At 41.6% G+C, this 27,864-nt stretch overlaps 1 protein-coding gene across 1 annotated transcript in view; it reads left to right on the top strand.

Annotated features, from left to right (window-relative positions):
- Window positions 1–480: 480 nt before the first annotated feature.
- Window positions 481–27,864, top strand: part of Cmtr1 (cap methyltransferase 1) — a 50,752-nt gene continuing 23,368 nt past the window's right edge. The window contains exons 1-9 of the mRNA XM_027943515.2: window positions 481–641; window positions 2,858–2,992; window positions 12,500–12,651; window positions 14,139–14,297; window positions 19,753–19,845; window positions 21,513–21,584; window positions 22,693–22,787; window positions 22,903–22,975; window positions 27,231–27,429. Of these exons, the coding sequence (XP_027799316.1) occupies window positions 2,863–2,992; window positions 12,500–12,651; window positions 14,139–14,297; window positions 19,753–19,845; window positions 21,513–21,584; window positions 22,693–22,787; window positions 22,903–22,975; window positions 27,231–27,429 (973 nt within the window). The 5' untranslated portion in view covers window positions 481–641; window positions 2,858–2,862. The remainder of the gene's footprint in view (window positions 642–2,857; window positions 2,993–12,499; window positions 12,652–14,138; window positions 14,298–19,752; window positions 19,846–21,512; window positions 21,585–22,692; window positions 22,788–22,902; window positions 22,976–27,230; window positions 27,430–27,864) is intronic.

Genomic DNA, 27,864 nt, shown 5'->3' with positions numbered 1-27,864 from the left:
CTCCTCCTCCACCCCCACTTCGGTGCTGGGGATCAGACCAGGGCCTCACGAATGCTATGCAAGTACCCAAGTGGCCTACACCCCAGCCCACTGCCCTTCCTTCAACATCTGTTGAATGTGTCTCATACTCTGTTGGGGACACAGCAGAGAACAGGAACACTGGGTTCTTGCCCTCAACCACTCTACAGCTTCTGACTTTGCTCTTAATCTGTGAAGATGATAATGAGATTAGGGGAGATTAAGAAACGTGCAGGCCCCTCGGACACTCTTATTCTCTCATTGGTTTCTCTCCAGGCCCTCCCCAGGCTGTTCTCCTGCGCAGGCGCCCTGCACCCAGGCTGGGGGCGGGGCGGGGCGGGGCGGGCCAGAACCCGAGCGGCCTTTCGCAAGGCCAAGAAGGGGCCTGTTGGGGGGGCGGGGCCGGTTGTCCCGTGACGTCATTAAGCTGCGCGGCTCGCAGGGCGGGACCCGAGCGCGACCGCGCGGCCGGCGGACCAGGGCTGGCTTGTGGGGAAACGAAACTGAGGGAGGAGGTGGAGGCTCTGGCTGTGGCAGGTCCAGGCCCGGCGGCGGCGGCGGCGGCGATACGTCGGCCTGATCCCCGCTCTCCGCTCCCTGGCAGCTCGCCCTCTCCCCTCTGCGTGAGTGCGGACGCGCGGCCCGGGGGGAGCGAGCGGGCGGGCGCGCGGGCTCAGCATCCTTCTCCCTCCACTGCCGCCTCGGCCCCCACCCGCGGTTGTGACTCTCAGCCTTCTGGCCGCTTCTCTCTCCTCCCCCTTCCCCTCCTCCCCAGCAACCTCCTGGAGCCCGAGCTGCCACTGACACAAGTCTCTGCGCACATATTTACACACTCAACGTTATCTTCAAATGGAAGGACTGGCCTGGGGAGACGGGAGCTCAGCTCTTCCTCTGTGAATAGGGGTGGCAGTGCGAGACCGAGGCCCAGGGAGACAAGACCACAGGGGGGATTTGAAGCCCTAAGGTGGGGGAGGCCGCAGGTAGAAGCAAGTCTCCTGCATCCAGTTGGAAGTTCCTGACCAGAGCACATTTTTCAAGTGTAGGTCACTTGAACTGGGCACTGGTTAGATATGTGGCCTTCTCCTTTTGGGCCTCAGTCTTTAACAGTGGAAAACGAAAGGGTTGGATTAGGTGACTTGGAAGGCCCAAATCTAAGGTGGTGTGATTTGAGGAGTACCATCAGCCTCTGCCACCTTTCACACAGTTTCCTCTCTTTCCTGCACCTACCCCAACACAGCACACCCAGTTTCCCGTGCTTCCGAGTCTTTTTACCTTTGCTGCAGCTAGTAGCAGGCCCTGTGATGGGCTTTCCTGTAGCTCACCTTGTGGGCCTTTGTAGAAGGCTGAAAGAGTGGTTTAAAATGAAACGTGTCACAGCCTGGGCTTGCTTTCTGTTTGCTCGGGCTGCTGTTCTTGTTTCCCCAGGCTAGGCTCTTTCTATGCCAGTTAAAAGGCTGCCTCCTTAGGAAAGATGTGATTATGCATTGGGTTGATTGGCTTATCCTTGAGCTGAAGAGAAGGGAAACATATTATCCAGGGTTTAGTGAGGTTGCTGGGTGAAGTTGCTGGGTTCAGTGGCATTTGTGGCATTTCATTGCTTTCTTGCTGTGGTCACTGTGACCCATGCTGTAAGTCCAGTCTTGTACCCCTGCAGCTTCCCTTTCCCAAAGATTGCAGCCCCACTGGTCATCTACCCGGTTTGTTTCTGTTTTGAGTTCTTTCTCATTTCCAAGTTCAACCAGTTAATTGTTTGTAACCCAGACTGTATCCGCTACTTTTCCTTAAGATATCGGGGTTTCACAAGCACTTCATTCAATCCCATTTTCCCCCTCATGCTTACCTCTCATGTACCCATGGGCATGGAAAATGGTGACATGGAGCTTGCTTCTTTCCATACTTTTTTTTTGTGGAGATGGGTTCCTATTTTTAAAGTTACAATTTTTGTATCTCACTCCAATGATATAGCTACCTCCAGTCTCATTATCTTTCCCACTCTTGTGTTTCCTCCATTGTAAGACAATCATTGTTCCCACTCCTTACTTTGGTTAAAATTTTTCCCAGTTTTTGCTGGGCACGTTGGCGCACGCTTGTAATCCCAGCAGCTTGGGAGGCTGAGACAGGAGGATCAAGAGTTTGAAGACAGCCTCAGCAACAGTGAGGCACCAAGCAATTAAAGTGAAACCTTGTCTCTAAATAAAATACAAAATAGGGCTGGGGATTGGCTTAGTGGTTGAGTGCCTCTGAGTTCAATCCCTGGTACCAAATAAATAAATAAATAAATAATAATAAAATAATAAAAAAATTTCCTAGTTCTTTCATTTTTTTTTAAACATTATGAAATAAACCAAAACCCAGTATTTGTATCATGCTATATAATCATAATTATTTTGGTGAAATAATAATTATTATGAAATAATCATTCTGGGATGGTCCCTTCATCTTGGAATTTTGGTTAATATTTAGTTATAATTCATTTCCAGTGTACATAGCCAATGTTGTATCAGAAGTATAGAATAACAATTGCCCAAGGCCTTTTCCCCCCTGTGTCTTATGGAGTTTATTCATTTCTTTTTGGTATCTGACACCAGTGGTCCAGGGACCTATGCATCTGTGAGCACCACATTTTTCAGTAAAACTAATAGCTATTATTGAAAACCAGAGCTTGGCTAGCATCCTTCCTAGACTGCATTCTGAGGAAGAAGCTATTCAAGTGCTGGCACTGAAGGATATTTGAAGTTGCCAAATCTCATCTCATTGATGATTTATACTTTGGAATCCTTGCTCTGATCCCACTGGCTCTAAGCCAAGGGCAGCTGACTGTCTGTATTTATGGTTGCAGTAACAATGAAGAGAACTCTCCCAGAATGCAATGCCCCCATCAAGAAACAGAAAAAAAGAGTTGCAGAGCTTGCCCTGAACCTCAGCTCTACATCAGATGATGAACCTCCCTCCTCTGTCAATCATGCAGCAAAAGGTATGCTTGCCTGTATGGTCTGAGGCCACTGGCCATCTGGTTATTTGAATCTCTGGTGCTTGGATTCAGCAGAATATAGTCCAACATCCTTTGGGGAAAAATAAGCAAATTCTACAGAAAGATGTTGGCCATGGAGACTTTTCCATTCTGCCATTCTTCTACTAAAAGAAGTTAAACTTGTTTTAAATTAAAAATTGGATTTTTTTCCCCCAGAAGTTCCTTAGTTTTGATGCTGGTCCTTCAGTAGGTGGCACTCTTTTGCTACTTTAAACCAGTTAGAAGTGGTGAGCAGATCCTGGGGTTCTTGTAGAGGAGGAGGGCTCTTTGGTGCCGTCGTCTGGTCTAATTCTCAGGCTTTTGCACATAGTTCTCAATTCCTTCAGCAGTTGCAGGCAGAGGCACCCAGTGATAGTGGAACATCAGCGTATTTGACATTAAGCTCAAAGGATTTCACAGGTCTGGTTGAAATTATCATTTTTTTTTTTTTTTTTGCCTGCTTTTAAGGGTTGTAGACATTAACAGTTTCCACGGATGCTATCTGAGAAATTATAAAGTGTCTAGGAGTTTGCTTCAAATACCAGGCAATTAGAAGCAGCTAATTCACATTAATTTTGACTTGCCAGCTGTATTTGTTTTTTAAGACTGCTGTGACAAAGCATCACACACTAGGGTTGCTTAAAGAAACAAATTTATATTTTTCCCACATTTCTGGAAACTAGACATCAAATCAAACTAGGTGTCAACAGGGCCACAAGATCCCTTGGAAGGGTCTTGGGAAGACTCTTTTTCCATCTTGTTTTTGATGGTCGTTGGCAACCCTTGGTGTTTCTTAGCTTGGGTTGGACAGCTTAATTCCAGTCTCTGCCTTTACCTTCCTTCTGTATCTGTGTATAAATTTCCCTCCTCCTCCTTCCTTTTTTTTTTTTTTTTTTAAGGTACTAGGGATTGAACTCAAGGACACTCTTATCACTGAGCTATCTCCCCAACCCTTTTTTATTTTTTTGAGACAGGGTGTAAGTTGCTGATTCTGGCCTCAAACTTTGACATAAAGCTCAAAGGATTTCACAGGTCTGGTTGAAATTATCATTTTCCTTTGCCTGCTTTTCAGGGTTGTAGACATTAACAGTGTCCACAGATGCTGTCTGAGAAATCATAAAGTGTCTAGGAATTTGCTTCAAATACCAGGTGTCCTGCCTTAGTCTCCTGGGTAGAGGGGAATATAGGTGTATGCTGTGCAGGCAAATTTCCCTCTTCTTCTTCTTCTCCTTCTCCTTTTCCTCCTCCTCCTTCTTCTTCTTCTTTTTTTTTTTTAATTTCCCTCTTCTTATAAATCAGTTATTGGATTAGGACCCACCCTCATCTAGAATTATTTCATCTTAACTTATTGCATCTGCAGAGGCCCTGTTTCCAAATAAGTCACATTCACAGGCTCCAGGTGACACAATTTTGGGGAAGGATACTCTGTTCAACCCAGTACACCAGCAGGCTTGCGTTTTTTATCCTTTGTTGGATCACTGACAAACTGGAATGAAACTTGGTAACAGACTGATGACTGAGAGGGTGGGAAATAGTTTATTCACAAGTGGTAAGCTCATTGAAGGGCAGTTACTTATCAGCTGTTACTGGGGAGCTAGTTCAGAGAAAGGCTTGACAGGTGGTACTGCTCATGGAACATTTGGTGCAGCTATGGTTCAGGTTGGACAAGAGACTCTTACAGGCCTTGAGTGTGGAGGTGCGTGTGCCTGTCCGAGGTTTTATTCACAGTGGAGCTGGATATTGTAGTGCATGTCTACTACATGGCTAGTTTCAGAGGCTGAGGCAGAAGGATCACTTGAGCTTGTGATCTCAAAACCTATTTTAAAAAAAGAGGTAATGGTGGATTCCAAGCTGGGTGAGAAAATCTGTATGTAATTTGGGGCTCCTAAGTGGGAAGACAAAAGCATATTGAGGACATTATTTTTAGGAACTATTAAGGAAAGGGGATTTTGCTTCCTATCTGGGATTTGAGCAGTTTGGTGAAGATAGGGCTCTGTGGAATTGGGAGAGAGCCCACAAGGGAAAAAGGGATAGCATGTCTGGGGAATAAGTGATATTCAGGTAGTGTAGGTGTCTAGTTCTAAGTGACTCTTGGGAGACATTTGCTCTCAAGTAACATCCTTGAAGTAAGGAAAGAACTTTCAGGTAAAGTAAGGTGAGTATGTAATGTTAAAAATCCTTTAAGGCAACTTGTCTACAAGTCTGATTTAAATTTTAAGCCTGTAAGAAATGTGACTGTGAATTAAGAACTGCCCCGCCCCCCCACGCCCCAGCCCCACCGTACACGTACATATTCCCTTTAATTTTATCAAATAGCTTTAACCTTTTCTGGAATTAGCATCATGTGACTCAGTCAGGATTGCCTATTGCTTTTATGTGTTCAGAATGGAAATTCAGAGGTGGCCAGTTCATTGTATGTATCTGACCAAAGGCCACTTGGTCTTTTTCATTTGCAGAAAGAGAGACAGGAGGCAGAGGCAGATTTCCCCAGGTTAACTTTCATTAAGTAAGAGGAGCTCCACATTGACACAAAAACTTAGGACTAGGAAGGGAGGGAAAAAGGAGGTACTGGAGAATGAATTTAATCAAATTATTGTATGTAAGAATCTGTCACAATGAATCCCACTATTCTGCACCAACAAGATGTGTGTGTGTGTGTGTGTGTGTGTGTTTAGCACTAGAGTTAGCAAAATTGCTGTCTCTATGCCCTTTTCTGCCATGCCTGGCATAAAGTGAATGCTAAGTAAATATTTACTGAATATAATTGATAAAAGGTAAAAAGACTGGTTATTTTAAGCTTTTTCAAGAAGCTTAAAATTCTTCACATCTTTGATTTTGCCTATCTCTCCTCCAGTTTGCAGATCATTTCTCTAAGCGCTTTGCATTTATGTCATCTGTGTTCTATATCAGCTCCTTCTAGGAGTCCTTGGGGAGTGTGCTGTCTCACCAGAAATTACCTATATGCTGAGATGCAGGTGTGGCTTTTCTATTCAAGTCATTGATTAAAGCAGGGGCATTTCCATTTCCTCTATCCAATTCTGCCTGCACACACTATTCAAATAGATGATCAAAAAATGTTCCTTAGGGAGGACAATTAGAAAAACAAAAAACTAGTATTTACTATTTCTGTCCATCTGGGCCTTGTTTTTTCTTCCTTTGCTAGATCAATGTGATCATTAATCATTAATGATGAGTAGGTCTATTAGTTTAATCAGTGTGTTTGTTTTTCATTATTCACAAGTTAGTTGTGTTACCAACTCAGGAACTTGACATTTGGCTAGTGTAAAGAAAAAGAAGGTTGATGTTGTCATGGGCACGGTGGCATAGAGTTCTTTTGAGTATTCTAAGAGGAGTTTGAAGGCATTTTCAAGTGTAAATAAATTGGAAATTTGCAGTCAAATAACCTTTGAAGTAAGGGGAGGCCAATGAGGCCATTGTGTTCTTTTTGTTTGTTTCTCACAAACTGGAGAAACTGTGGTCTTGAGCCCAAGAAAATTTCCTTCTGTCCTTAGCTGTGCATCTAGTGTGGGCTCCTAGTTCTTGTTTTTTTTTAAAAAAATAATTTTAGAGACAGCATCTCACTAAGTTGCTGAAGGTCTTGCTAAGTTGTTGAGGCTGGCTTTGAATTCTCAATCCTTCTGCCTCAGCCTCCCAAGCTGCTGGGCTCCCAGCGGGCTCCTGGTTCTCTTGCAGCAAGTTCTTATGGAAGTTGCAAATCTCCTTCACCAACACCACATTAAAAGTACCTTCCCCTCTGCCAGGTTTAATTCTTTCCTAAATAGGCTGTTTGCCCTGAGACACCATTGCTTTCCTGTCAGACCAGATTCATGACCTTAATCAAAAACTTCCTTTATTGGTATCTGTTTAAATTGCTCTAACGAGTTACCATTTATTTGGAATGAAGGAGAAATTGAGTCTTTAAACAGTAATGACGTAGGTATTCTTCAGCAATTGTTAGGCAGGGTGTTTATTAAAATTCATAATTTATTCTTCTATATCTGTATGCTGCTCACCTTGGCCACTAGTGGTTGGAGCTACATTGTCATTTTTAATTGTGGCATGTTTGCCCTACTCCTCTATCACCATGTGAACAATTGTGCCAACATCTGGGAAACCTCTGGTTCCTCTGTAAAGTGAACATTTCTTCTCTAAAATGACTTAATAATGATTTCTATCAGGTAGAGAAGAAATCTTAAATGAAAACGCTAAATAATGTTTTGGGCTCTGGTAGGTTTTAGAAAGGGAACTCCTAGGGAGGTAAATGGAAATGTCACCCAGCTTTGGCAAGTTCTTAATGAAACTAATGATTTTAATAGACTGACCTTATTATTCCTTTTAATTTATGTCCTCATTACAAAATTGTCAGCTCAGTGCTGCTAAATTCTTTCCAATCTTGGGAAGGCAAGCCTCTTGAATTCCTACTCCAGCTATGACAGTTGTTTCCTTTTCATCTGAAGAGAGTGGTCCCAAAAGCCCAGGGGTAAAAATAAATAGTGACTCTGGCAGTCTGTGGAAATTAGGGCTAATCTACAGACTTTCTCTTAAATCATGTCAACCTACTAACTGGATTTGTTGTTGTCACTTGTTTTGGTTTGCGGTACTGTAGATTGAACCCAGGGCCAACGTACGTGTTAGGTATACGCTCACCCACTGAGCTACATCCCCAGCCCTAAATGCTGGTTTTTATATGTCACGTGAATAAAAGAGAAATAAGGTTTATTTTCTTTTCCAGCACACTTCTTGATCTCACAGGGAATTACCTAGTAGGGGATGTTTTAGCTGTCTTCATCCTCACTCTGAGAACCTGGAAAGGACAGTGTACAATAACTAGCACCTTGGGAGGGGGAATGGTGTAGAAAGATCTTGTGCCAGAGTCTGATGCTGGAATTTTCCAACCAGAGTCACCACTGATTTGCCTAGTGAGCCTGTCATTCAAATTTGGTTCTGTTTTTTTTTTTTGCTCAAAGATTTATGAAGATAAAAGAAAATGAGATCTCTTTCAGAGATTCAAAAGTGGCAGAAATCTTGCGTACCCAGGGATGGAATTAAAACCGTTCCATTGTTCATTGTTGGCTCCTCAAGCAAATTTTAACAGCCTGGTGACTTCCTTGAGCTAGACCAAGGCATGCTGTCCATAGAGAAGGATACCAAGTTTTTCAGCCTTTTCATAGTTAGGTGTATGAATATCTATATAGTTGGTGAAACGATAAGAACTGATTTAACATTGTAGCTTCTGATGAGTCAGGACCTTGGATCCCTGGGCTGCCCCAAAGCAACTTCAGGGCTGTACTCAGGGAGCTGTCCACATTGCTGGTACCATCTCTTTCTGTACTAAGCAGTGCAGGTTGAAGCCATAGAAGCAACTGAGAGAATTGAATCTGAACCTTTGGAAGCACAGTTCTTTAGCATGTGGGCACATTTTGCAGACTGCATCTCTCTCCTCACATGGGAGATAATGGATGACTGGAATAGGGATTGGCTTGAGCCTCCCCACCCCCACCCCACTGTCTGCTGCTCTCTGAAGATTTCTCTTGAGGGAAACTAATCTTTTCCTATAACTTGGAATAGTAATTCTTTGTAGGTTTATTTTTTTCCCTAATTTTTAAACTAACACACACACATATATATATATATTTAATATTTATATTTTTGGTTGTAACTGGACACAATATCTTTATTTTATTTATTTATTTTTATGTGGTGCTGAGGATCGAACCCAGGGCCTCCCATGTGCTAGGCAAGCACTCTACCGCTGAGCCACAATCCCAGCCCCAAACTAACATATTCTTGTTTCTCACAAATGCAGAAAAGTGCAAAACAGAAAATAAAAATCACCTCACCTCTCAGTTTCCATGGTTACTCATTGTTAATTTTCTGGGTCTTTCCTTCTGAGTGGCACTCTCTGACATATGCTACATTGGTCCATGTAAGCAAGACAGCTCCTTATTAAGAGAATTGGATCTAACTTAACAGGAAGGGGCAGATTTTGTGCCTCTTACGTAGGAACATTCTCAACCCAAATTCCAACTTGCTAACTGATTAGAAGCCAGAAGTTTGGTTTTGGATTTATTCTGATTCCCTTTCCCACATTCACCTGCCTTTTCTTTCTTTTGCAAAATGTTGTATTCTTTTTTTTTTTTTTTTTTTTTTTTGGTGGGAAGTACTGGGGATTAAACCCAGGGGTGCTTAATCACCGGGCTTCATCTCTAGACCATAAAATGTTGTATTCTTTAAAAAAATGCATATTTATATTAGCTATTTGATTTTTTAGGTTGTCTGATAGTTGTTACTTTTGCATAGTACTCTGTTGTGTATAGCATGGACATTTTATAGAATAGGTCTTAAACCAAAGTAATTGTTGGTGTATTAAACAGTATCAGTATTCTGAGCTCTGACATATTTCAGCCTTCTGGGACCTAAATCATTGCTCAAGAAGGGCTCTGTTTGCTGGTAGGATATAGATCCTCCATCCTCATTCTTAAACTTTTGAAGCCTGAACATTTGCACTAGTACAATGTACAATAAAATATCTTAAGGAATCATACACTCTGTAGGTCCTCAGGAAGGGTGACACCTGGCTGATAAGCCTTTAAATCCACTATGATAGACTTCTTATTAATTTCTATCAAATGAAAAGCCTCAGTCCAGATGTTGGGGTTATAAAGTTGATTTTGACAAAATTCCTGCTCTCTAGGAGTGACCCTGTTCAGTGGGGGTGGCATGTGGCAAATGATAACTGTCTCTAAGACAACATGTTGAGTGCTTTGATGATGGTGGGAGTATCAGTGTCACTGGGGCATAGTAGAAGGGAAAATCATTTAGGCTTGGGGCCCTGGGGAAGGCTTGTCATCCCTCAGCAAGTTTGTGTTCTAGCTGGGAAATAAATGGATCAGTACAAGTAGGCTTTAGAATCATGAAGTATTGATTAGGTGAGGAATACCTGAATAGTGACTATTTCAGTTCTATACAGAATTGTTTTAACCAATTAAAAAAACAGTTGTTTTACATGGCTTCCCTCTGCACCGTCCCTCAGAATCTTCCACAAGCAGCCAAGCTTTGAATCAGAATCTTCTCTCAGCAACTTCCCTTCTCCCTCAAAGGAATTGTGCCTCATTGCTCAGTTTTTTCATATTCATTTTAAATTTTAATAGGTAATATATTCACATGGTTCATAATTCAAAAATATAAAAATATACCCAGTATAAACTCTTAGTGATATGATTGTAAATCAAATTTATTTTCTTTGCTTTCACTTGTTCTAAGTAATAATTTTTTTTTTATTCTGTCTCCATGCCCTAACCCCTGCATGTGTGCATAATCACACTTTTATTGGTATTGTATCTCTTTCCTTCCAAAGCTCAATTATAATACAATTACAAGAAATATAAATATATAGTTGTATTTTCCCTCTGTATTACGCAAAAGTTCAGGAGGCCGTACTTGTGCATGTGGCTTTGCTCTTCTGTTATTTCTATAGCAGTGTGTCTTGGTGATCTGTTTCCATGCATCAGCAGGTGTTCTCAGGCTTTCTTGTTTCTTGGCACTCTTAGTGTTGCACTTTTGTTTTTACCATGTCCCTAGGTCAAAATAAATACCTGTGAGGCATGGTGGCAAATGCCTGTAATCCTAGCAGCTCTGGAGGCTGAGGGAGGAGGATTGTGAGTTCAAGGCCAACCTCAGGAACCTAGCAAGGCACTTAGTAACTCAGGGAGACCCTTCCTCTAAATAAAATATGAAAAAGGACTGGGGATGTGCTTCAGTGGTTAAGTGCCCTGGATTCAATCTCTGGTACAAAAACAAAAACAAAAACAAACAAAAAAACAGCCTAACAATTCAGGTTATTAAATATTTATTGAACTCTAAGTAACAAGCCTTTATCTTATATTATATTTTGTTACTTGGGGATTGAACCCCAGGGTGTGCTACCACTGAGCTACATCCCAAACCCTTTTTATTTTTCACTTTGAGCCAGGATCTCCTTAGGTTGCTTAGGGCCTCAACTAAGTTGCTGAGGATGGCCTCAAATTTGTGATGCTCCTGCCTCAGCCTCTGGAGTTGATGGAATTCCAGGCATATGGCACCAAGCTTGGCTAGTAAAAAGACTTTATATTCTAACAACAATAAAAACACTTGAAATTCACATAAATTGAAAAATATTTTCATTTTATCTTTAAATAACCACAATTACTTATTAATGAGATATAGGCATTGTACGACTTCTCTATCCCTGGATTCTGGTTGAATGTCACCACTTTCATTTCCTGTTCTGCGTTATCCCCTGGTTTGTAATTTATATCATTTTCAGTGGTGGGTTATATAGAAATTGTTGACCAAACTTTTAAGAAATAGTCTATTTCCAAATTCAGGCAGATTTGAGAGACTCCTTGAATAAAATTACATTGGGTTAATAGATTCATAGGTCTGCATAAGGGAGGGAAAGAGATAGTGGAGTTATTGTCCATATGGAGGTAGCTCAGCACTTCTTATAGCTGCAAAGGTGCTCCTTCCTTGAGGTTCTTTAACAAAGTTGTTGATGGTGAAGATGATGGTTTGGCTCCCTCAGGCTGCTGGCTCCCTCCTGGAGCTGTGCCTCTGCTACTCTCTACCTAAGTTGGTGGTTCCACCAGAGCTTCTTTTCCTGTTTTTCTTTCCTTTCTCTTTTTCCTTTCTTCCTTTCCTCTTTTTCCCCTCACTTGTTGCTTCTGTTCTTGTTCTTCCCTGATTTCTCTCCCTGTGAGCCAGCTTTTCTCCAGAGCTGCAGTGTGGGCACCCCCTTTTTGATATATATATATCTCATGTATATGTGTGTGTATATATATATATGTATTTATTATCTGTAGGCAGACACAATACCTTTATTTTATTTATTTTTGTGTGGTGCTGAGGATGGAACCCAGTGCCTTACATGTGCTAGGTAAGCACTCTGCCACTGAGCAACAACCGCAGCTCGTGAACCCTCTCTCCTACCAATAAGTTTGAAGGACTGTGCAAGCAAGGAGAACTAGCAAGAAGATTAAACAATTAGAAACTGGTAGTCTGCTGATGAAATCTTTGTAAATGGAACCAGGCATCAGTCTTTGTAGAAATTGATGTTTAAATAAACAGTAGCAGTAGAAATAAAGTATCTTCAGCCAATATACTTTGTATTTGACAGTATGCTTTCACATGTTTTTTCATTTAATCTTTAAACAACCAGTGAGTTAGATGTTACCATCCCAGTTTTATAGTGGGGGAAATTTAAAGGGTGGGGAACTATTATTTTTGAGCTCCTATTGTGTCAAGTACCCTAGAAACTTTCAGTGACTTTCCCATGATTATAGAACTAGTGAGAGGTAGAAAACACATTGTCATTAAATGAACCTCCTGTATGCAGTGCATGTATGGAATACTTCTTGAATGAATGAAGTTTGGACTTGTAGAGGCTATTTTGTGACATAAACTTACCTCAACATTTCTCTTTTTCTTTTCCAGCATCTTCTACAAGCCTAAGTGAGTCTGACAGTGAGACAGAGGGGAAGCCGCGTAGCTCTGACTGTTTTGATGACGCATTCAAAGCAGACTCTCTGGTGGAGGGAACATCTTCTCGTTACTCCATGTATAACAGTGTCTCCCAGAAGCTTATGGTATGTCACTGCTTGGGTTGAATTTCTAAAGCTGCCCCAACAGAGTGAGAGAAGGGCAGTTTGTATTTGTATGACAAAAAGAAAAGCTAGGGCATGGATTTTTTTCCTCTCTTTTCCAGCTACTGAAATTTGACAAGAGTGTGGCCTCCTTTTCTATAGAAGTATCTGTCACATTGGGATAATCTATGGAAAGTGACTGCATAGGCCTATTTCCTCCTATTCTATCCAGAACTGGTTCACCTTTTGGTATCCTTACTAATGAATTCTTACTATAAGCATGTGTGAATATACTTGCCTAAAAATGATGTGTGTCAGTGGATAAAGACTTCATGCTAGGAATTTTTGTTCTATCGAGTAATCTCAGAAGAAATGACTAAACTCTTTTTTAGTCCCAAAATAAATGGGAGTAGTATGGTGTTTTTTTCCAAAGAAGGCCCAATTCCTTTTCCCAATTTTTATACCCATTGATATATCACAAGAAGAAAGGTGAATAGGGAGAGTGCTTACTTTCCTCACCAAAATTTAGTATATATGTTTAAAGGTTATAGAGTTCAAGTTTCCCATCTGACTAACTTCAGGAATATCACAGTTGACTCCTCCATTTCCTGTTGGATTCCCTTAAGAATGAGAAATGCCCCTGCCGAAGTCATAGGTCAGGATATTCGTTTGGGGACCTTAAGCTTTGGGAGAGGGAAGATTAGGGAGACTTGTGACAGCCAGCTCTCTGAGGGGCGGGGGCGGGGAAGATTTGTGTCTACTGTAGGGATTCCATCCAGGTCTTGAGCAGGTGCTTTCAACAAGAATGTAGATCTCCAGGGGGAATTTCTCTGGACCAGAGTTCTTTTATCAGGTAAGGGATTTGAGATTTGGGTTTTTTATCTTTGGGATGTGTTCCTAGACCGAGGAACTGTAGAGTATAGGGTAAACTTACAGACAGTTGTGACGTTTGAAAAAGCATTTCTGTCCCAGGACCTTCCATACCAGAATTTCACCTGAAGTGAGTTTAATCTCTTGATTAAATGGGCTCCTACAAGAGCTCATTATTCTTGCAGAGTAAGACTGTTTGACTGGCTAAGGGTCAGGCAGAAGTTACTGCTCAGAGCTGTCCCATTTTAAATTATGTTCTCTTTATCAACTCTACTCTGGATCTTTTCACTTAATCAGACAAATTAGCTGGAAGGATAAGTTGTGCAAATGTCCAGTGAGATTCATTATATACTCTTAGTGCTTTTAATTATAGCTATGTGGTCCCTTCTCATTTATCCAACTTCTAGTTGCCACAGACCTTTACCTTCAGAATAGACAGTCACTGGACCCATGGTTACTGCAGTTATTTATTTATGCTTCTTTTCTTCATTAGGCTAGAAGGCAGAATTTAGGCCTTAATCATCTGTATTTCTCAGGGCTTAACACAGTATCTGGCATATGATAGGGGCTAAATAAATGTCTGTTGTATTGAATTAATTGTGCTCTCTTTTCTTTTTCAGGCCAAAATGGGCTTCAAGGAAGGTGAAGGATTGGGAAAATACAGCCAAGGTCGGAAGGACATTGTTGAGGCTTCTAATCAGAAAGGTCGAAGAGGCTTGGGTCTGACCCTGAGGGGCTTTGATCAGGAGCTGAATGTGGACTGGCGAGATGAACCAGAGGTAACTAGTGAGGGAAGGAGGAAACCTTGTGGTTTTGGATGTGTGGCTTTGTGAGACCATATTAACAAACAGAAATCTATAGTGGCAGTGTAAGCAGGGTGGTTAGAGGGGGTTAGTTTCTTACATGGGAGGGACTGGGGATGTCCAGAATGGAAAGTAGAAGACTGGGCAAGGATATTGATTTGTGTCTCGTTGTTTTTTAGGACTTCTAAGACCAGTAGGTAAAGATGCTGGAAGGCAGTGTTTGGCTTCATAAAAACCTTTAGTGAATAGGTACAGCTCACCACTAGTGGAATAAGAAAGGCTGTGGACACCCTCTGTTGAAGGGATTCAAGTGGGCCAAATGAGCCTGTACTGTCCATTGTGTGACTGACTGGATTAGGTGTCCTCTAAGATCCTTCTATCTCTACAAGTTAACAGGTGTTTGTTGGTGCCATATTGCTTTTCTACTGTGAGCTTAATCTGTTGTCTTAAGTACCAGTTTGTTGTGAGACAAAAAGAGACTCTTATTATCTCTTTTCATGGTACAGATAACGTTGAGATTTTTTTATTTTCATTTATTGATGTCCTATTTTATTCCACGAAGGATTTGAAGTAAGTTTAACAAAATTACCTAAAAACATGATGAGATATCACCATTAAAGAGATGAGATTAGAGAAAACAGAATACAAATGTCTATCATTTCTACATAGTTGGTGTGATTGAGCTTTAGATGGGGCTCTGAACTAGCTGGATATTGCTATATCGTTTTGTCTCCCTGATTTTTTTTTTTTTTTTTTTTTTTACATTTTAATTTTTAGTTGTAGTTGGCCATAATACCTTTATTTTATTTATTTACATGTAGTGCTGAGGATTGAACCCAGGGCCCCCACATGTACTAGGCAAGCGCTCTACCACTGAGCCACAACCCCAACCCTGTCTCTCTGATTTTTGTCCCCAGTTCAGGAAAGGATGTGAACCTGCTCATGATGAAAGCCTAATAAAGCTTCAGAGTGAAATTTTGACAAGCCAGGAACTAATAGGTTCTGGGGTGGTCTTTCTATGTTTCCTTGTAGTTATGATGCTGTGTAGCAGAATAGCAGAGGAGACAGTGCAGAATAGGTGGGAGGCGAGAATTCTACCACTGAATCACCAGTGCCTCCTTGAAAAAGTGCCTCCTTGAAAAAGACTATGATGGGTAGGTTACTAGATAGAGGCTTTTGCATGAGAAATACCTAGTGCTTTCCAAGTTTTTATTTGTGTGTAAACAAGTACACAGTTTTGATCCTTTCAGTGGCACAGAATTTAAGTGAACTTTGTTAAACTAGAAATCTGAAATTTGCTTGTAAGATCTCTGTTTTTAATTGAAATAAGCTATTGAAATTCCTTTTTGGGGTGAGACTTTCCCAGTTCTCATTTGCCATTATTCAGTTTTTGTCTTAGAAAACATGCCTGATAAATAAGTCAGAGTTTGGCTCAACCATCAGTTGCTATCCACTTCTTTTTTTTTTTTTAAAGAGAGAGAGAATTTTAATATTTATTTTTTAGTTTTCGGCGGACACTACATCTTTGTTTGTATGTGGTGCTGAGGATCGAACCTGAGCTGCACGCATGCCAAGCGAGCGTGCTACCTCTTGAGCCACATCCCCAGCCCGCTATCCACTTCTTTAAGACAGATGAATTTGGGGGGCCTGAGGAAATGTCCAGACCTGGGATCACTATAAGGAGAATGCTCAGTGGCTACTACAGTCCAGGAGTGTAAACTCAAGGTTTGAGCCATTGGATAAAGTCCACTTTTCAGGTAACCTTAATGTATAGACTTTCATGGAGAGATTGAGTCTGCATTTGCTTGATAAAGGAGCATCCAAAATATATATGAACTTTTTTCCCTAAAGTTTATAATTTAAATTTATGCCTAAAGGTGATGGATTTGATCAGGAGGAGAAACCATGTTACACTGCCAGATTCATGGACAAAAGGTTTCAGTAATTTTTCTTTTTTTTTTTTTTTTCATTTCATAATGCATTTTTTAATATTTATTTTTTAGTTATAGGTGGACACAATATATTTATTTCTGGCGAGTGCTTTACCTCTGAGCCACAACCTCAGCCCTTCATAATGTATTTTATTTTTTTAATTTTTTATTGTTGGCTGTTCAAAACATTACATAGTTCTTGATATATCATATTTCACAATTTGATTCAAGTGGGTTATGAGCTCCCATTTTTACCCCATATACAGATTGCAGAATCACATCAGTTACACATCCATTGATTTACATATTGCCATACTAGTGTCTGTTGTATTCTGCTGCCTTTCCTATCCTCTACTATCCCCCCTCCCCTCCCCTCCCCTCTTCTCTCTCTGCCCCCTCTACTGACATTCGTTTGTCCCCCTTGTATTATTTTTCCCCTTCCCCTCACTTCCTCTTGTATGTACTTTTGTATAACTCTGAGGGTCTCCTTCCATTTCCATGCATTTTCCCTTCTCTCTCCCTTTCCCTCCCACCTCTCATCCCTGTTTAATGTTAATCTTCTTCTCATGCTCTTCGACCCTACTCTGTTCTTAGTTACTCTCCTTATATCAAAGAAGACATTTGGCATTTGTTTTTTTAGGGATTGGCTAGCTTCACTTAGCATAATCTGCTCTAATGCCATCCATTTCCCTGTAAATTCTATGATTTTGTCATTTTTTAATGCAGAGTAATACTCCATTGTGTATAAATGCCACATTTTTTTTATCCATTCATCCATTGAAGGGCATCTAGGTTGGTTCCACAGTCTAGCTATTGTGAATTGTGCTGCTATGAACATCGATGTAGCAGTGTCCCTGTAGCATGCTCTTTTTAGGTCTTTAGGGAATAGACCGAGAAGGGGAATAGCTGGGTCAAATGGTGGCTCCATTCCCAGCTTTCCAAGAAATCTCCATACTGCTTTCCAAATTGGCTGCACCAATTTGCAGTCCCACCAGCAATGTACAAGTGTACCCTTTTCCCCACATCCTCGCCAGCACTTGTTGTTGTTTGACTTCATAATGGCTGCCAATCTAACTGGAGTGAGATGGTATCTTAGGGTGGTTTTGATTTGCATTTCTCTGACTGCTAGAGATGGTGAGCATTTTTTCATGTACTTGTTGATTGATTGTATGTCCTCCTCTGAGAAGTGTCTGTTCAGGTCCTTGGCCCATTTGTTGATTGGGTTGTTTGTTCTCTTGTTGTCTAATTTTTTGAGTTCTTTGTATACTCTGGATATTAGGGCTCTATCTGAAGTGTGAGGAGTAAAGATTTGTTCCCAGGATGTAGGCTCTCTATTTACCTCTCTTATTGTATCTTTTGCTGAGAAAAAACTTTTTAGTTTGAGTAAGTCCCATTTGTTGATTCTAGTTATTAACTTTTGTGCTATGGGTGTCCTATTGAGGAATTTGGAGCCCGACCCCACAGTATGTAGATCGTAGCCAACTTTTTCTTCTATCAGACGGCGTGTCTCTGATTTGATATCAAGCTCCTTGATCTATTTTGAATTAACTTTTGTGCATGGCGAGAGAAAGGGATTCAGTTTCATTTTGTTGCATATGGATTTCCAGTTTTCCCAGCACCATTTGTTGAAGATGCTATCCTTCCTCCATTGCATGCTTTTAGCACCTTTATCAAATATAAGGTAGTTGTAGTTTTGTGGATTGGTTTCTGTGTCCTCTATTCTGTACCATTGGTCCACCCGCCTGTTTTGGTACCAGTACCATGCTGTTTTTGTTACTATTGCTCTGTAGTATAGTTTGAAGTCTGGTATCGCTATACCGCCTGATTCACACTTCCTGCTTAGCATTGTTTTTGCTATTCTGGGTCTTTTATTTTTCCATATGAATTTCATGATTGCTTTCTCTATTTCTACAAGAAATGCCGTTGGGATTTTGATTGGCATTGCATTAAACCTATAGAGAACTTTTGGTAATATCGCCATTTTGATGATGTTAGTTCTGCCTATCCATGAACAGGGTATATTTTTCCATCTTCTAAGATCTTCTTCTATTTCTCTCTTTAGGGTTCTGTAGTTTTCATTGTATAAGTCTTTCACCTCTTTTGTTAGGTTGATTCCCAAGTATTTTATTTTTTTTGAAGATATTGTGAATGGAGTGGTTGTCCTCATTTCCATTTCAGAGGATTTGTCGCTGATATACAGGAATGCCTTTTAAATGAATTCAGCAAAGTGGCAGGATATAAAATCAACACGCATAATTTTTCTTTTCTACTTTTTCTGTTAATGGCAGTTTGCTTGCCCTCAAGACCTTGCATTGTGATACAATTTTATGGCTTTCAGAGCATGTAATATTACCTTTAATCACATTGCTTCAATTTGCAATGGTGAATCTCTTTTCCACACTTGCTTGGGAGGCAATCTGTGAAGCTGCCATGCAGGTTAGCCACCTGGTTAGGTTTTATAATCCATGTTTCTCGAGTCCAGTGGTACTTAGTTTTGGATGCACAGTAGAATCATCTGGGGACTTTTAAAAACATATATCCAGTCCCCATCTCAGATCAACAGAATCATATAGTCTGAAGCTAGGGCCTGTACATCAGAAATTTTATTGAAAAGCCTTGCAGGAGATCCTAATGTACAGTTAGAGTGAGAACCACTGTCTTTGGCTGTTAGGGAAAGTCATTGAAAATTAAGAGGAAGCAGCCATCAGAGATGCCAGCTTCTGCTGTATTGGAATCATTGAGAGAGGAATAAATAACCAATTTCTGGGTATAATAAGCAGTTTTGGGGTTATTTTGTGAATAACACTGTGAAAGCATCAGGAGGTGAGACCACTGTCTTCTTGATGAAATTAACTCCATAAATATGTATATGTGTGTGTGTGTGTGTGTGTGTATAAATAAGTAAAGGCTGAGGCCTTTTCATAAATGTTTGTGTATGTGTATGTGTGTGTATGAAGGCTGAGGCAGGAGGATGACAAGTTCGAGAATAGTCTCAGCAATTTAGTGAGATCCTGTCTCAAAAAAAAAAAAAATGGATTATGGATGTGACTGAGTGGTTAAATGCTCCTGGGTTCAATCCTCAGTACAAAAAAAAAATGTATCTATGTCTATATATCACATATGTTACAAACACCTGTTGACTTCTCTGTCCTCACCACTTTAATTTTAAACCTCTTTGGTCAAGGGCCTGTCTTATTTAAGTCTGTATTCTGAGGAATACATAGTAGGTACTCATCAAATAATATTGGAACAAATTAAAGAAACCTTGAAGATTTGGGAAGTTTCTAGAGATTCAAAACAGAACCAGAGATGGCCTTCAGAAGTTGAACTTCAAAATTTTGGTTTTCCCTTCTCATGTCTGACCACTGCATTTGGCTTCAGCAACTTGGAGCCTTCTCAGTCTGAGTCCCTCTGGATTGTTTTGGGGAAGTCCTGGAGACTTGGGGTGGAGCCCCAAGGATTTGTCTTACCCGACTTATTTGCCTCTCTTTTGTTCATAGCCCAGTGCCTGTGAGCAGGTGTCATGGTTCCCAGAGTGCACCACTGAAATTCCTGATACTCAAGAAATGAGTGATTGGATGGTTGTGGGAAAGGTAGGATGTCAGTAAAATGTACCCTAATATCTTAGCCTCTCCTAACTTTTCTCCTTCTTGAGTCCTGTTATATGGATACTTATAGTTTTAAGAAAAATTTGACCATTATGGAAGGAATAAAACTGTTAAGAGGGTTTATCGAGGGCTTTATAAATCTGCACCTTGGAGATGTAGCAGACAGATTTTTTTTTTTTTTTTTTCTCCTAGTCATTGAACTTAACAGGCAGACAAAATGAGTAACCTCTATCTCTTCCTTACGGATGCCTTATGGAGTGATTTATTGTGTATTTGTATATTCTGGTCACTGCTGGGCACCATCCAGGTAAATGAAAAGATATTGTCCCTATCTTCAGAAAGTAATCATGGAATTGGTACAGGAGGAATTTGTTTAATCCTGTTCTAGAAAATCTTAAGAATAAAGTTGGCTACCAAATCAGTGTGATTAGAGAGTAGTTCTTTAAGTGTGGAGGCCCCTGGGGATCTCTGAGACCCTTTCAGGGAGTTCACAAGGTCAAAATTATCTTCGTAATGATTTGAAAAGTTATTTGCCCCTTTACTCTCATAGATTCACAGGTGATCAGTGGAATTTTTCAGAAACTTTGACATGTGATGTTACAATTTATTGGTGAAAAAAATGATCAAAATACAAAATCAAGGAAGAGAACTTAGCCTTCTTCTAGTAAGCCAGATGTTGAAGAGATTTACAAAACTGAAAAATAGAACTATCCTCCTTGCTAAATTTTTTTGAAATATGGTTATTTTTCATAAAATAATTTCTGTTAACATAGTTTTCTTTTACATTGAATTAAGAAGCATCAAAAATCTTAGTTTTAATTTCTATTACTAAACATTGATATCTGCCTAATTCATATAAACAAAACTCTTTGGAATCCTCAATGAATTTTTTGTTTGTTTGTTTTGGTACTGGGGATTGAACTCAGGGGCACTCAACTACTGAGCCACATCCCCAGCCCTATTTTGTATTTTATTTAGAGACAGGGTCTCTCTGAGTTGCTTTGCGCCTCGCTTTTGCTGAGGCTGGCCTTGAACTTGGGGTCCTCCTTCCTCAGCCTCCCAAGCCACTGGGATTACAGGCGTGTGCCACCGTGCCCAGCTTGGAGTCCTCAATTATTTTTTAAAAATGATTTTGGGATGCTGGGGATTGAACCCAGGACCTTGCACATGCTAGTAAGCACTGTATCCCTGAACTCCATCTGTAGCCCTGAGCCTTTATTTTCTCTAATGCTACTGGGCCAGGGGCCTGGGATCAAGCAGTTGTACTCATCTGAGAGCGAGAGGCTTCCTGGTTGAAGGACAGGCCTCTGTCACTTGGGGCACTCCCCATCCTTTTACCTATGTGCTCCAGGGACAGGCAGCTTGCCTGTCTCCTTCCTGTTTGCTTTTCCTGGCCTCAGCATTCGTGAGTCTGGTGTCCATATGGTGCTCCACTCAGAGCTCCCAGGGGACTGCTTCATCTCACAGCCATCTGGAGGACAGCCAGAGGGATTTAGGATTGTGTCATTCTCACTCCTCAGGGATTGATATTTCTTGGCAGGGACTCAAGCCCCTTCTTGCTCTGCTCACTTGGAACCCTAATTTCTCCATTCACCCATCCCTCCCCCCCTCAGTCACACTTGGTCATTATTTATTGTTTCTTCTCCCTGTAGAGAAAGATGATTATTGAAGACGAAACAGAGTTTTGTGGAGAAGAGCTGCTTCACAGTATGTTGCAGTGTAAGGTAAGACTTGTGGCTAGAGCCAAACATGAAAACCTTCTGTGAAGTGATTGGCCAGACTTGTCCAGTTTTCTTTTTGGTCATTTGTAGGGGGATTGAATTTAAGATTTTTCCCATAGATCAGATACGTAGCCTGGTATATATCTCCAAAATGTCTTTTTTTTTTTTTTTTTTCCTAGTGACTATCTTGCTGTCTCTGTGGTCAGTAGTTAGGAAAGAATTCACTTGACCTTAATGGATCAGTTCATTGTAATCCTGAGGAGGCCTGGTATAGCAAAAAGCTTGGGATCATTTTTAGCATCAAATAAACCTGGATTCAAACTTAATTGTACAACTCTTTTGCTTTGTGATATTGGGCCAGTTGCCTCAGCATCTTTTTTATTTCCTCATCTATAAACTGGGTAGAAAATACCTCTGTGGGTGCTTATGAGAGCTGGAGTTATGAAAACAGTGGATGTGAAGCACCCAGCTCAATGCTGGCCTCCTCTGGATGGTTTTTTTGTCCTGATTGGGAATCAGGAAGCACATGTCTGGGGCAGAATGAGGCAGGGAAACTCTAGGGAGGAAATGGGTTGAAGAGGGACAGAGGCTACACAGAGCTTGTTTTTTGGCAGACATAAAGTTGGGAATATCCCCATGAGGTGACTGAGCTGCAAGTGAAGTAAGGATGTCAGTTTCCAGAGAGGAGACTGCAGAGGGGAACTAAAAGGGAGAAGGGATCTCTAGTTTTGAGGGTTTTTGCCCTCAAAAAACCCTGCTCTTGGTTTGTTTCCCTTCTAAGTGGCCTCTAGTCACGTGAGCCTGAATATCAGCTCTTTTGGATTTGCCATGGGGATTAGCAGTACCAAGAGGTGGTTCTACGTGTAGCCACACATACTATTTAACATGTGTCAGATGCCAGCTTCAATTTGTTTTTTTGCCCTTTACAGGTGAGGTAGTTGAGGGGTCAGAATAATTGAGCAACTTGTTTAGGGTCACACAATTCGTCATTTCAGAGCTAAGATACAATGGCAGCCTATCTCCTGGAAGGCCTGAGTCAGGCACCACCACTGTCCTGTCCCAGAGGGGCCAGGATGACACTTACCTGGAGGTTTTGATTCTCTTTGGGCAGAGTGTGTTTGATGTCCTGGATGGGGAGGAGATGCGGCGAGCTCGGACCCGGGCCAATCCCTACGAGATGATCCGAGGAGTCTTCTTCCTTAACAGGTTTGCTGACCTTTCCCCTACCTCCCCTGACAGGCCCTGCTCCACCTTTCATTTGAACCTCGGTTTTTCATACATTTGGAACTGAGTTGCACTTTTCTATCTTGCTTTGTTGCAGGGCAGCGATGAAGATGGCTAACATGGATTTTGTGTTTGATCACATGTTTACAAATCCCCGGGACTCTTATGGGGTGAGAATTCATGGTGCTGGGTGGACTTAAGCTTCAGTAACTCAAAAATTGCCATTTGTTCAGTGTTAGGAGAGTATTCCTGCTGTGTAATACAGTCATGTTTTGCTTTGAGCTCTCCAGATACAGTCCCATAGTGCTTCTATGGTCCCAGGAGTGCCCCAGTATACCAGAAGGCTCTTAAGATCTGTTCTAGCACCAAGCTATGTAACAGGGTCACTTTCTGCCTCTCTGAACAAGCCCTTTTCAAGAAGTGGTAGAGGGCTGGGGTTGTGACTCAATGGCAAAGCGCTTGCCTTGTACATGTGAGGCACTGGGTTTGAGCTTCAGCACCACATAAAAAATAAATAAACAAAATAAAGATATTGTGTCCATGTATAACTAAAAAAATTTAAAAAAAAGAAGTGGTAGAGCAAAATGATTTTCTCCTCTGCTCCATGTCGTTTCTATGTATGTTGACATTCTATAATGATAGAGAAACAAAAAAGGAAACCTCATTCTAGAATTCTCTTCAGAGTTTCAAAGCATTTTCCCTCAGTCCTAGAAAGTTAGTTTTCTTTGACAGTGATAGGGCCAGGAGCCAGCTGCCCCCAAACCTGTTTCTGCTTCACTTACCCACGTTCTGCTAGACCCCCTTATTACCCATGGGCTAAAGAAACTTATTTCAAGTTCCTTAATGTTTCAGCTCTACCTGCCTAACTACTTCCATCATGCTGTCAAAACTGGCATGCAGACCCCTCTAGCCTTTACTCATTTTTTCTCCCAGGGCTCCCTCCCCATTTTCCAGGACCAGCAGGCAGCACAAATGGGCTCTTGGAATTAGCATCTTGAGAAAATTAGGTTGATATAATGTTGATTTAATTTTCTGAGCTCCCAATGATTTCCTTTAAACCCCTGCCTGGCAGAGGAACTCTGTTAAGCTGATGGGAAGTCACAGTGTCATTTTGGGCTTTTAAATGTAAACGCCTCCAGCAGCTGGTATCTGGTTATTGTCTTTTACTGTCATGAAAATGAAGTAGGCACCAGGATTGTACCATTCAGGTCGAGGGTGGAGATGGTAGTTATATAAGAAAGGGCAGCCTGTTTGTAACGCTTTAGGCAGCTTCTTGACCCGAATTGATTGTTAGGGGCCATGGAGAATTGCCCTTTCAGAGATGTTTCTCTACACTCTACTATAGAAAGTGATTTTTTTCCTGAGCCCCTAGTATTTTCTTCTCTCTTTTCATCTCTGTTTTTCCCTGAGGACCCAGTGACAGCCAAGCCCAGCAGGCTTGGTTGTTTTTCAGGCAGCCAGAGACACCAGACCAGTCCCCAGCAGAGGTGGGAGTGGCAGGAGGCCCAGCACACACCCAGGCTTGCTAGGGGCTTGCTTTGTGGCTCTTGAATTAGGCAATTACAGACTAAGAATCAGAGAACTTGACAGGGGAGTGTGGAGAGGGTGGGAGGCGGGGGCAGGAATCTGGGTTTTTAAATAAGTCTCTGGTGCTACAGGTTATGGTAAAGGGAGCAAAGGGACTAGAGGAGAAAAAAAAATTGTAAATAAGAATTGGAAGAGGGGCTGGGGCTGTAGCTCATTGGTAGAGCGCTCGCCTAGCATGCAAGAGCAACGGGTTCAATCCTCAGCACCACATAAAACAAAATAATGTGCCCGCCTAAAACTAAAGATACATAAATAAATAAATGTTAAAAAAAAAAAAAGAATTGGAAGACACAAGGGAAAGAAGGGAATTTAGATCCTTGGTTGGAGTACATGGAAGCATGTTACAATCTACTGTATTATGTGAGGGATTCTTGTGCCAGGAGATGTTGCTGAGGTAAAACAAAACAAAACAAAACAAAAAACATTGTGAAGTGTGACAGAAGACAAAAACTGAATGTGGATCTTTACATTTCATTCCTGTCTTAGAGGAAATTAGAGTGCTGCACTTGGCATAGAAAAGAAAAAGGATAAGAGTTTTGACTCCAAAGAAGTTGATCCAGTTGAGTATAGTGTCATCTTTTATTTGTTGAATATTTTACAGTTTGAGAAAAGTCTTTGCAGTGATTTATTTAACCTACAACAGTCTTGGGAAATGCCCACATTAATCCTGATTTATAGTTGAGGAAGGTTTAAATTGTGTTTAAACCTTGAATTTAAAGGTTTAAATTGTGTGCTTGCTCCGACTGCACAGCCAATAAGTAGAGCTGAGACCCCCAGCTGTCCTTTCTATGCACAGACTCCTGGCCATGGTTGCGAGGGCCACTCATTTTGAAATCATAGAGTGAGGTCTTGTTTAGGACACCTTGTAAGAGTTGAGATGCTCTTATTGAGTCATTGCCCTTCTTGTCCCCAATCTTTGGCTCAGTAGTTCACCCAGAGAGGCCAGAGCCTGGGCTGAGGCACAGCCAGTGGTGAGGAACATTGTTTTCCATCTTTGCAGTGTGGGCAGGGCTTGAACTTATGACCTCTGCTTCATCAGCACTGTGTCGAATGAAGGTGCTACAGAATGTTCTTGGTAAATGCCATTAATTCTTTTTTTGAGTGTGCAAATGAATATAATCCAAAAATATGAATAATTAATGGCTCAGGAACAAAGAACACTGGGGAGGAGTAGTGAGGAATAGGGGAAAGGACTGATATGTCCCAGCATGCCCAAGGGGGCTTGTCACAGGATGACGAAGTTTATTTTTAGCTGAAGTCATTTCTCCAGAGACTTTTCCACTGTTTTGATAAAGCAAGGCCCTTGTCTTCTGGAAGTGACTGGATTCCGATCTTTATCTGGCAGTTGCAGAACTCTGGACAAGTGCTTGGCTCTGCCCAGTCTGTGGAAAAGGAAGGCTGAGGGCTCGAGGCCCCTTAAAAGCCAACCATAGCCCTCTCGGTCACCCATTCCAGAACTCACCCTCATGTCACCAGTGCAGATAGTCCATCTTCTGCTGAGAGGGTAGAATTCACCAACTAGGGCTCAAAGGTTGATGAGAGCATCCATGGCATTTGTGTAAAAAGAGAAATATAAACAACACAGTGTGGAGCAGTGGTGGATCCGGCATCAATTTGAGGTTAAGAGAGAAAGATACTTGAAGGGCCAAAAATGTAATCAAATAAAAATTCAAATGATGATTGTGGTTTAGTCAGGCGTGTGGTAGAGGGTGCTTTGGGCTGCGTGGAAGCTGCCATTGCTGTGCCAACTGTCTTACCTTGCCAGCTTCCCATGGTGCTGTGCTTTTGGGTCCCCCACCTAGAACTGGGCAAAGGCAGGAGAAGAAAGGGAGTACAAAGCAGCAGACAAGTGTGATGTGGTGTCTTGTGTTGGATTGTGGAACAGAAAGAGGATGCTAGTGAACTCTGAATAAACTTTGGAGTTTACTTTTTTTAAATGTATTTTTAGTTGTTGATAGACCTTTATTTTATTCATTTATTTATACGTGGTGCTGAGAATCGAACCCAGCTCCTCATACATGTGAGGCAAGCACTCAACTACTGAGCCACAATCCCAACCCTAGTTTTTTTCCTTTGTGATGCTGGGGTGGAACCCAGGGCTTCAGATTTGAGAGACAATTGAACTATCATTGAACTAAATCCCTAGCCCTGAAGTTTATTTATTTTTTATTGTTTGGGGTACTGGGCATCGAACTCAGGGGTACTTGACCACTCAGCCACATCCCCAGCCCTATTTTGTATTTTATTTAGAGATAGGGTCTCACTGAGTTGCTTGGCATCTTGCTGTTGCTGAGGCTGGCTTTGAACCTGCGATCCTCCTGCCTCAGCCTCTGGGGCTACTGGGATTATAGGCATGCACCACTATGCCTGGCTTGGAGTTTATTTTTAATAGTAACATAGCAATGAGAGTTTCCTAGTTTTGACATATTTGTCATGGTTATGTATTAACGAAACTGGCAACTGGGTGAAATACAGGAACTCTGCACTAACTGGGCAGAATATTTCTATTCAGTAGAAATCATGAATGGCAGGGTATGGTTTGGATAAGCCCTGAGAAATAAAAATGCCATTCAGATATGTACAGAGATGTTTTTTTAGAATGTTTTATTATTGAACTAGCCCTAGTGTATGAAAGGCATTTGGGGTATTTTGGGAGTGGGCTGGGTCACTCCAGGTGGTGATAATCACAGAGGATCCACATCCTGGATGTTGTGGCCCTGGGGGAGGCTCTGGATTATACTTGCTAAAAGACTTATTTTATTCCCCTGTGTCCTTTTTCCTGTTCCTCAGTGAGCCATCTTTTTTCCCTTTCTCCCTGTGTTTTACTTCCCTTTGCAGAAGCCACTGGTGAAGGATCGGGAAGCTGAGCTTCTGTACTTTGCTGACGTCTGTGCAGGCCCAGGCGGCTTCTCAGAGTATGTGCTGTGGAGGAAGAAGTGGCATGCAAAGGGCTTTGGGATGACTCTGAAGGGCCCTAACGACTTCAAGCTGGAGGACTTCTACTCGGCCTCCAGTGAGCTCTTCGAGCCCTACTATGGTAGGGACACTGAGCAGGGAGGGTGAGAGGAGGTCTGAGGGGAAGCCCACATGCAGTGCTTCAGACCAGAAGCAGTTGTTATCTACACACAGTGTGTTCTTTCCTAGATCTCTTGGCCTGGGGTTCACAGTCCTTGTAATGAGGGTCTTGGTGCCCTTCGAACTGTCCCCAGCCTGCAAAACACAGGTTAAGCACTGTGCTAGGTAAACTCTCATCAAAGCCATATTAATTCCTCCTTGCAAGAGCACTGTTCTCTTGTGATGACAGGAAATAATGAAACTGCCTAAGACTGAAAACTGGCAGGGTTATTAACAAATACAAACTGCACACCCATCTTTGGCCCTGTGTTCCAGGTGTGGAGTGCGCAGCTCAGCAGCCCCACAGCAGTCCTTTATAAAAAGTTAGTATTGGTTTTGGGGCATGGATGCTTTAACT

The sequence above is a fragment of the Marmota flaviventris genome, chromosome 6, assembly GCF_047511675.1.
Source record: "Marmota flaviventris isolate mMarFla1 chromosome 6, mMarFla1.hap1, whole genome shotgun sequence".
Classification (NCBI taxonomy): Eukaryota; Metazoa; Chordata; class Mammalia; order Rodentia; family Sciuridae; genus Marmota; species Marmota flaviventris.
Note: the sequence above shows the minus strand (reverse complement) of the source record. Positions and strands in the feature narration are given on the sequence as shown.